The sequence below is a fragment of the Gymnoscopelus braueri genome (assembly GCF_963280865.1).
Source record: "Gymnoscopelus braueri genome assembly, chromosome: 6".
NCBI lineage: Eukaryota > Metazoa > Chordata > Actinopteri > Myctophiformes > Myctophidae > Gymnoscopelus > Gymnoscopelus braueri.
The window spans coordinates 39,358,035-39,367,974 of record NC_137607.1 but is presented as its reverse complement, the minus strand read 5'-3'; the positions used below and the strand labels follow the sequence as shown (position 1 = coordinate 39,367,974).

Genomic DNA, 9,940 nt, shown 5'->3' with positions numbered 1-9,940 from the left:
TTGGACATTGAGCTCTTCACAAAAGGCAAGGGCCAGGTTAACCTAACCTTATATGCCTGTGACATTTCTCCTTAGATTTACTTTATGATACTAGAGCAAGGTACCATCGATGATGCTGATGATGGCAAACAGTCATGTTTAGTCACAGATTTCAACAGATGCACAGTCAACAACATTTTGCTATAAAAGACAACCCCTGAATGTAATCCGTACATTCCACCAGCCATGAGGGGGATTGTGCTTGCTTGCTTGGCTGTAGCCCTTGTTTGTAAGTATATCTTTGATGATTTAATCCAGGTGTTTTTGGTCATTTTGTTGTTTGTTGCCAGAGTACAGTACACATATAAGTAAATTGTGGCCATTTCCACACAAAGAGATTTAGAAATGATAGATTTAGGAGTACAACTGATATCACAACCAGTTAGTATATTTTGATTTAGCAGTGTTCATGAAATACAAAGGTTTTTCTGTTCAACCTCTGGATTATTAAATAATGTTTTATTGACAGATTATTGACAGTCTATTCTTATTTTGCAGCGGGCGCTCATGTCAACTTTGGTAAGTTTACATGAATAGGAAATGTGCACATTGTGAAAGCCTACTACAGCTATCTATGTATTTGTGAAATTATTTTAAACCTTTTGACTAAAATAACACATGAATTGATGTTTAAATTCATTGTTGATCCTAAATTATCCATAGATATTTTATCATGTGTAATAACTTCTTGTTTCAGCCCCTGACTTTGCAGCCAGTGAGACCTACGTGTACAAGTATGAAGCCGTTCTCTTGGGAGGTCTGCCTGAGGAAGGCCTGGCTAGAGCTGGAATCAAACTCACAAGCAAAGTTATGATCAGAGAAATGACCCCAGGGATCTTCCTTCTGAAGGTAAAGACTAAAATAGCTTTGAATGAAACTCAGCATTAATACATTACATTTACTGTATGAATTTAAGTATTTCCATGTGGGTTATTCAGGACCTCTGTACGTAAATTATTTGTAATTGAAAATTGGCTTCCCCCCCTCTAGGTTGTGGATCCTGAGATCTTTGAGTACAGTGGCATCTGGCCAAAAGATCCTTTTGTACCTGCCACCAAGCTCATTTCAGCCTTGGCTGCTGAGCTCTCGACTCCCATCAAGTTTGAGTATGCAAATGGTATTGTGGGCAAGGTGTTTGCACCAGAAGGGGTCTCCACTACTGTGCTGAATACCTTCAGAGGTATCCTGAACATCCTTCAGCTCAACATCAAGAAGACCCAGAATGTCTACGAATTGCAAGAGGTTCAAATTAATCATTTTCTGAATATTATAAACACAAAAGCCAGGGTGATATTTGAACTCCCAAATAATTTCTGTTCTCTTACTCTAGGCTGGAGTCCAGGGTGTGTGCAAGACTCACTATGTCATTAGGGAGGACACCAGGGCTGAACGTATCCATCTGACCAAGAGCAAGGACCTGAACAATTGCCAGGAGAGAATCATGAAAGACATCGGTTTGGCTTACACCGAGAGATGTGTTGAGTGCGAAGCCGTAAGGGACATTTCTTTTAAACTATTATTACATTTTGATGAACAGCACACTTTTAAACACAGTGGGTGTGTTCTAACTGCTGCTGGGGTTAAATGTTAATTGTGTCTATGCAGAGAGGAATGGACCTGAAGGGTGGTGCTGCCTTCAACTATGTCATGAAGCTAATGCCCACTGGTGCTCTGATATTGGAGGCGACCGCCACTGAGCTCATTCAGTTCTCACCTTTCAACATCATGAATGGTGCTGCCCAGATGGAGGCTAAGTATGTAGTTGACATTTTTTTCTATTTCTAAATTGTACAAGGAAGATTTTTTAAATTGTACAGATTTAACTAATCTGTTCTTAAAACATTTTCACAGACAAAATCTGAAGTTCCTTGAGATTGAGCAGACCCTAGTGGAGCCCAGTAGGGCAGAGTATCTCCACCGTGGATCCCTGCAGTATGAGTTTGCCACTGAGCTTTTACAGACACCCATCCAGCTGCTGAAGATCACCAACCCAGAGGCTCAGGTACTGGGAACCATTTCCTGTTATCCAGATTATTTTCAACTTTCTCCTCTAGCAAACACAACATAACACTGGAAGCATTTCCATTTCTTCTTGACAGATTGTTGAGATTCTGCACCATGTGGTGGCCTTTAATGTAGGCAAGGTCCATGAAGATGCCCCCCTGAAGTTTATTGAACTTGTCCAGCTGCTGCGTGTGGCCAGATTTGAGAGCATCGAGGCTCTCTGGTCTCAGTTCAGAGCCAAGCCAGCTTACAGGTAGCGACAACAAACAATACAAATAAAGTAAAATAAATTATACAAATGTCTGGAAAAGATACAAGCATAGTTTATTCATTTTCAGACAATGGATCCTGAGTGCTGTTCCTGCCATTGGAACTCATGCTGCTTTGAAGTTCATCAAGGAGAAGTTTATTGCTGATGACATCACTGTTGTTGAGATCAGTGAAGCTCTGCTGGCATCGGTGCACATGGTGACAGCTGACATGGAGGCCATCAAGCTCATTGAGGTACTATAGGTCAATCCTTAATGAGATCATACAATTCAAATTCATGATGTAATTCATCACATTATTAATTAAGATGTTATAACAGTGCTTTCTTTTTACCTCTATTCAGGGCCTGGCTTTTAACCCCAAGCTTAAGGCAGTCCCAGTTCTGCGTGAAATTGCCATGCTGGGCTATGGTACCATGGTTGCCAAATTCTGTGCTGAGAATCCAGCGTGCCCAGCTGACCTTGTGAAGGTTGGCTTAGTTTGCTGTTTCTTGTCCATAAAAACTTTAACTTCAGTTAATGAAAGTAAAATTAGAATGGTGATATTCGTTTTCTCCTGTGCCTTCCATAGCCATTCCATGACCTTGCCATCGAGGCTTTTGCCAGGGGTGAAGTTGAGGGACTAACAGTTGTCCTTAAAGTTCTGGGTAATGCCGGCCATCCCGCCAGTCTTAAACCAATCATGAAGTTTCTCCCTGGATTTGGCTCTGCTGCCGCATCTGTGCCCATGAGAGTCCACATTGATGCAGTCCTGGCTCTAAGGAATATTGCAAAGAAGGAACCCAAGATGGTAAGAACAAAGCTCCTCAGTCTGTCTCCTTGCCAACAGTTCACATATTTTTAACATGCCCCATGCAATTTGCATTTTTGTTCATGATTTTCATCTTTTAGATCCAGGAACTGGCTGTTCAGCTGTTCATGGACAGGGATCTGCACCAAGAGATCCGCATGGTTGCTGCTATTGTCCTGTTTGAGACTAAGCTCCCCATGGGCCTGGTGACCACGATTGCTAATGCCATTATGAATGAAGGAAACCTGCAAGTTGCTAGTTTGGTCTACTCTTACATGAAGGCCATGACCAGGAGCACAGCACCTGACTTTGCTCAAGTGTAAGAGCCCTAACAGTAATCACTTGCTTCCCTTGTTGTTTAAAAAGGATGGTATATCATAAATGTTTATCTCCCAATTTTAGTGCTGCTGCCTGTAATGTTGCTGTGAGGATCCTCAGCCCCAAATTTGAGAGACTGAGTTACCACTACAGCAGAGCCCTCCACTATGATGCCTATTACAGTACGAGCATTAACAGTTCATTCATTTACTGATATTTAACGCACTCAGACATCAGATATCTGAATATTTAGTTGTTTTTTTCAGATCCATGGATGATGGGTGCTGCAGCCACGGCTTTCTTCATCAATGACGCAGCAACACTTTTGCCAAGAGCTGTTGTGGCCAAAGCCCGCACTTACCTGGCTGGAGCGTATGCTGATGTTCTTGAGGTAAAAGAAAGGCCTCCTTTCCTTTTATGTTGAGGTTTATGTAGGGCTCAGATGCATAAACTTCATACACCATCTTGTTTGACTTTACCATACTGGTATGGTGTAGCTACAACTTTAGCAGCTCATTTCTGACAAGGACTTTGATGTTATAATCTTTCTCTTCATCATGTTATATAGACTTCTGCTCTATTTGTTTGGTACTTAACTGCTTAAACCCTATACTTAATTAACTAATGTCCCCCAGTGCTCTATTCTAGGCCCCCTCTTGTATTCACTGTACTTAAATATTGAGATACAAGCTCACAACGCATTTTGTTGTGAAGTGTTGCACTGTGGGAGATGCATTGTGGACTGTAATATGTTATACTGGTTGCATACTGGTCTCCATTTTTCTTCTTTTAGTTGGGAGTAAGAACCGAAGGAATTCAGGAGGCTCTTCTGAAAATGCCTCAGCTTCCTGATAATGCTGACAGAATTACCAAGATGAGGAACGTTATCAAGGCTGTGAGTAGGAAGGACCTTCCAAGTATTCAATTCTCCCTTTAAAGAATTGTATGTGATCACAGAACAATTTCATTACAAAAGCGGGACTAACTCAGGTTTACTGTCATCATCCCTCAGCTTTCTGAATGGAGAGCTCAACCTTCAAGACAGCCACTGGCCTCTGTGTATGTCAAATTCTTCGGACAGGAAATTGCATTTGCCAACGTGGACAAAGCCATCGTCGACCAGGTTATTGAGGTACTGAATGTTACATTAACTTGTTTACATTCAATAATCAATCAACTCTGGATGTCATCATGTACACAATGTGTGTTTTCCTACAGCTTGCCACTGGTCCTATGAAGGCTGAGGGAAGGAAGGCACTTGATGCTCTGCTGGCTGGTATTAGATTCCATTACACTAAACCCATACTGGCTGCTGAGGTACGTCGTATCTTCCCCACTACCGTTGGTCTGCCTATGGAGCTGAGTCTCTATACCGCTGCTGTGGCTACTGCTGCTGTTGAGCGTACGTTCAGATTGCCTCAATCCCTTTGATGTAAGCCACAGGTTCTGTAATCTTTTAAACTGTGAAATTGAAAATAATCTTTTAACTTCACAGTCCAGGCAACTGTGACACCAGCTCTCCCTGAGAACTTCCATCCTTCCATGCTTCTTAAGGCTGACATTGAGATGATTGCTGCGATGGCTCCAAGGTGAAACAAATGGCAGCTCATAATTATTATTATTCTTTTTTTTTTTAATAAACTTGTATCCATTGAAGTGAAATAAATATGGCATTCCCTTTAAGTTCACATTTTCTTTGCCTTTCAGTGTTTCCATGCACACATATGCAGTTATGGGAGTGAATACCGCTTTAATCCAGGCTGCTTTGGTATCAAGAGCCAAAGTCCACACCATTTTACCTGCAAAGATAGAAGCAAGAGTTGACATGATTAAGGGCAACTTCAAGATTCAGGTTTTACCTGTTCAGGGCGTGGAGAGGATTGCATCAGCAGTGTATGTACTATCCTTTTCACCAAATAAATTGTATGATTCACCATTTCTAAATTCATACAAGTTTTTGCCTTTCATTGCAGTGTTGAGACTCTTGCTATTGCAAGAAATGTGGAAGATATTGGCGCTGCAAGAATCACACCAATGATCCCAGCTGAAGTTGCAAGACAGCTATCCAGGGAGACTTTCACTTCTACCATCACATCTAGGGTTGCATCCACTGGTTTGGTGTGTTTGGTTTCTGAGCCCCCTTTTTACACACAAAGTTCCACACACAAATGATACCAAGACAATTATTACGTTGGTTATGTGATTATGAGATTTTCTGTTTTCTGTTTTTCTAGTCAAGGTCATCTGAAATCATTCCTGTTGATCTGCCAGTCAAAATTATCCGCCAGGTGAAAACCCTGAAGGGCTCCTTTGAGAAGAAACTGTGTGCTGCCTCTGAAACCTTTGGAATGAAGGTCTGTGCAGAGGTTGAGTCTCACAATGCTGCCTGCAGAGACAGCGCACTCTACACTTTGATTGGAAAACATGCAGTCTTTGTTGAGGTTGCTCCAGGCAAGTAAAGTAGATGATATCATCTTTGAGTTACAGAGGTAATTAAGAATAATAAGTAATTTCTTGTTCTGTTTTAATGCAGCTGCTGGACCAGTCATTGAGATGATTGAGGTTGAGGTTCAGATTGGAGAAAGGGCAGCTGAGAAGATCATCAAAGTGATCAACATGAGCGAGGAGGAGGAAATCCAAGAGGACAAGAATGTCCTCCTGAAGCTCAAGAAGATCTTGGTTCCTGGTACCAGATCATCCTCTAGCTCCAGCAGCTCATCATCCTCAAGCTCTTCCCGCGCCTCCAGCTCTCGTTCTAGCAGCAGCAGCCGCTCAAGTGTTGGTTCCAGATCCAGTTCCTCCAGCTCCCGCGTCTCAAGGGTGAGGCTCAAAGTAATCTTGAAGGTCTTCTTTTCTCTTGTGCAAATGTTGGACAGTGGGTTGATCTGTTGTCTTCACCATTACAGCAGGAGGTCATTGACATGGAGTTTGCCAAGAAGCACATTCAGGTAATCATCGAATGGCTGTCTAAAGAATTCTCCATCATCATGCTATCATGCCATATGCTCTGTTTTGACAAACATGTGCCTATTTCGTTTGCAGTTCGCAACTTCCACTGCCAGGGCTTCCATCATGAACAGCGCCACCAGCTTCGAGGCCATCTATAAAAAGGTGAGAACATTTCTATTAAACCATTCAAAGAAGAAACCTTTAGATATATCTGGAGAAATTTCTTTTTTTTAAATGCCATTAACATCACTCCTTGATTTGCATCTTCAGGCCAAATACCTTGCCAACAGTATCACTCCTGCCGTAACTATTCTCATCCGTGCGGTGAGAGCTGACCAGAAGGTTCAAGGATACCAGATTGCAGCTTACTTCGACAGAGCTACATCCAGATTGCAGATTGTCGTCGCTAACCTTGATGAAAATGACCACTGGAGAATCTGTGCTGATGGCATGATGCTAAGCTACCACAAACTCATGGTGAATCTTGCATCCCAGAAAACAATATAATTGGACTTCGACTTAGTTGTCATTTGTGTCTCAAATGGGCTTAATTGTTTCTCATATTATTCTCTTAGACTAAGATTGCCTGGGGTAAGGAGTGCAAGCAGTATGAGACTGAGATAATAGCTGAAACCGGTCTTGTTGGCCCAGACCCAGCTTTCCGTATGAAGGTGACATGGGAAAAGCTTCCATCAGGGTGGCAACGCTATGCAAAGAGGTAAAGTCCCCAAAACACAATATCAATTATTCTTTAGTATTCTTTATTAAAAAACTGTATTGTATTGTATGCAATGTTTATAAAATATCTGTCTTTTTCACAACATAGGATCTCTGAGTACTTTCCAAACATTGCCACACTTGCTGCCACACTTGGTGCAAGCCTGGGAAAGGTCAAGAATGTACCCAAACAGATCATACTGACTGTGGCTGTTGCCTCTGAGAGAACTCTGAACGTTGTGCTGAAGACACCGAAGGTACACTTTTATTCCTCAATCTATTTATTTATCATTTTTGTTTCATAGCGATCTACCATTTGATCTTTTAAATTGTACTAATTATGGCTGATGTTTTCAATTTCAATAGAGGATCATGTACAAACTGGGATGTGATCTACCCGTTTATCTGCCTATTGGAGACACAGCCGCTGAGTTGGACGCCTATCAGGACAGCCTGTTTGACAAGATCTCCTACTTGATTACCAAGGCTCATGCAGGTAAGAGTATATTATGTATAGTAAACAGCGCTTTTATTGTTTTAATAGCTGAATGGTCAAACTAAATAACACAAATATTCTTTGTTTTTGTTTTTATTCTAGCTAAGTGCTTCATGGTTGGTGACAAACTGACCACGTTCAACAACAGGAGCTACACGAATGAGATGCCCCACTCTTGCTACCAGGTTTTGGCTCAGGATTGCACTGATGAACTCAAGTTCATGGTTCTACTGAAGAAAGATCACACACTTCAACAAAACGAGATCAATGTAAAAATTGCTGATATGTAAGTATAGCAAATGTTTAAGCTTTCTAGAAATAAATCAATTAGCCTACTTCGTCTTAGAAAATGGGTTGTTGGAGATATGGCAGTTCATTCACTTCTGACCTCTCTTTCAACAGTGATGTTGACCTGTACCCCAAGAACAATGATGTTGTGGTGAAGGTTAATGGAATGGATGTCCCCATCAGCAACCTTCCATACCAGCATCCCACAGGTATTATATATTAAAAGGTCAAACTCATCTTCCAAAATAAATTCTTCAGCTAAATATCTCATTTCACATTAATTGTCTTTGTACCAATTACAGCTAAAATCCAGATCAAACAGAGAGGTGCGGGTATCACTCTCCATGCACCAAGCTTGGGTCTTCAGGAGGTCTACTTTGATAGGAACACTTGGACGGTGAGACATTTTACAATGTAACTATTGGGAATCTATTACAAAATAAATTAAACAAGGATTCTTAAAGTGTCTTAACAAAAATAGTGGTCCTGAAATTATTATAATTACAATCCATAAACACCAAATGTTTTAATTGTTCTCATGCAGGTTAAAGTGGTGGACTGGATGAAGGGAAAGACCTGTGGAATCTGTGGTAAGGCTGATGGGGAAGTCAGAGAAGAGTACAGCACCCCCAACGGACGTTTGACCAAGAGCTCAGTCAGCTACGCCCATTCCTGGGTGCTTCCTTCTCAGAGCTGCCGTGACACTACTGGTAAAACCTACTCCTCGTCTTTGCAACTTTACTTCACATGATGTTTAGCAACACAGTATCTAAAGCAGTTATTCACCAAACACTCTAATTGATATAATTCTGTATTGAACAAGTATTCCCACTTGAATCAAGCCTTTAAAGGTGTGCATTACAGACCAACCATACTGACTACACTCTCTTTTTGTATTCTCACAAGCAACATAAAAGTTATGCACTCATCCCAGTTAATTTAGAGTGTGATTAGAGTGCAACAATTGCTTAATGTTCCGGTTTGAAAACACTGCAGATCAACCTGAACATCATTCTGAACTTTAAAAGTGGACATTTGCATATCAACTCATAGTTTTAGGTGATTTTACCTACAAATGCTACAAATGCATAAAGTATACTCACCTTGTTTTTTCCAGAATGTTTCATGAAGGTTGAATCTGTCAAGCTGGAGAAGCAGATCATGGTTCATGGCCAGGAGTCCAAATGCTACTCTGTTGAACCTGTGCTGCGTTGTCTGCCTGGTTGTGTCCCTGTGAGGACCGCTCCTGTCACTGTCGGCTTCCACTGCATACCTGCTGGTGAGTCTACAAAACAAAGGAACAATTTCACTAAACATAATGTTTTCCCAAGAAAATTATACAGGTCTGAAATTATTTGCTTAATTCTTCTTCTCAGATTCCAGCATGAATCTTTCTGAGGGTCTCACCAACATCTATGAGAAGAGTGTGGACGTGAGGGAGACCACACAAGCCCATGTGGCCTGCCACTGTACTCCTCAGTGTGCTTAATGTAGCATTCTGTGACATTCGGTTATTTTATTTGTTTGTTTTTTTGTTGCTAATATTATTGAATGGGTTGTTTATAATATATGAATAATGTGATTTTAAATAAATATCATGAAGCATTCCAACATGCGTTGTGTGAAAGTTATTACAAATGTAACTACTGTATGGTAACTAGAAAGGTGCAAATTTGGGAAATTGGAAGTGTGGTTGCCCCAATTCAACCACACTGTAATATAGGCCCTGCAATGTGCAATTCAAATTGTGGTTGATTGTTCATGATATAGCCTATGGATTTAAAAAAATATTGTGTATAGGCCACTCAGACAAATTTTGCAAGCAACATACAGTGAAACTAGAAAAAGTGCTCCTCAGAGCACAGGTCCTCGCCAGGTCAGGTAGGTTATTGTGGCCTCCTGGTGGCACTATAACAGGCTAATGTGAAAAGGGTGCCATTTCTTCTTAGGCATTTCACGGCAATCGGACACTGCATTCATGATTTGAGGCATTTTGTTCCCAAAATGTGTTTTGCTAAATTAGACATGCTGGTGGCGCTATAACAGGCCAATGTGAAAAGGGTGGCATTT

General features: G+C 41.1%; 1 protein-coding gene across 1 annotated transcript; it reads left to right on the top strand.

Annotated features, from left to right (window-relative positions):
- Positions 1 to 225: 225 nt before the first annotated feature.
- LOC308086936 (vitellogenin-like) lies at positions 226 to 9,359 on the top strand (the record flags this gene model as incomplete). Its single annotated transcript, XM_080430579.1, has 33 exons — positions 226 to 268; positions 737 to 888; positions 1,030 to 1,281; positions 1,370 to 1,531; positions 1,645 to 1,793; positions 1,891 to 2,041; positions 2,139 to 2,296; positions 2,382 to 2,547; positions 2,657 to 2,782; positions 2,884 to 3,102; positions 3,204 to 3,421; positions 3,505 to 3,602; positions 3,687 to 3,811; positions 4,214 to 4,315; positions 4,433 to 4,552; positions 4,639 to 4,822; positions 4,916 to 5,009; positions 5,128 to 5,313; positions 5,394 to 5,538; positions 5,655 to 5,871; positions 5,954 to 6,240; positions 6,327 to 6,368; positions 6,463 to 6,531; positions 6,640 to 6,846; positions 6,945 to 7,087; positions 7,196 to 7,343; positions 7,453 to 7,582; positions 7,685 to 7,868; positions 7,985 to 8,079; positions 8,173 to 8,267; positions 8,415 to 8,580; positions 8,988 to 9,149; positions 9,247 to 9,359. 33 exons carry the CDS (start codon positions 226 to 228, stop codon positions 9,357 to 9,359), a joined length of 4,908 nt encoding a protein of 1,635 aa, XP_080286705.1.
- Positions 9,360 to 9,940: the final 581 nt, after the last annotated feature.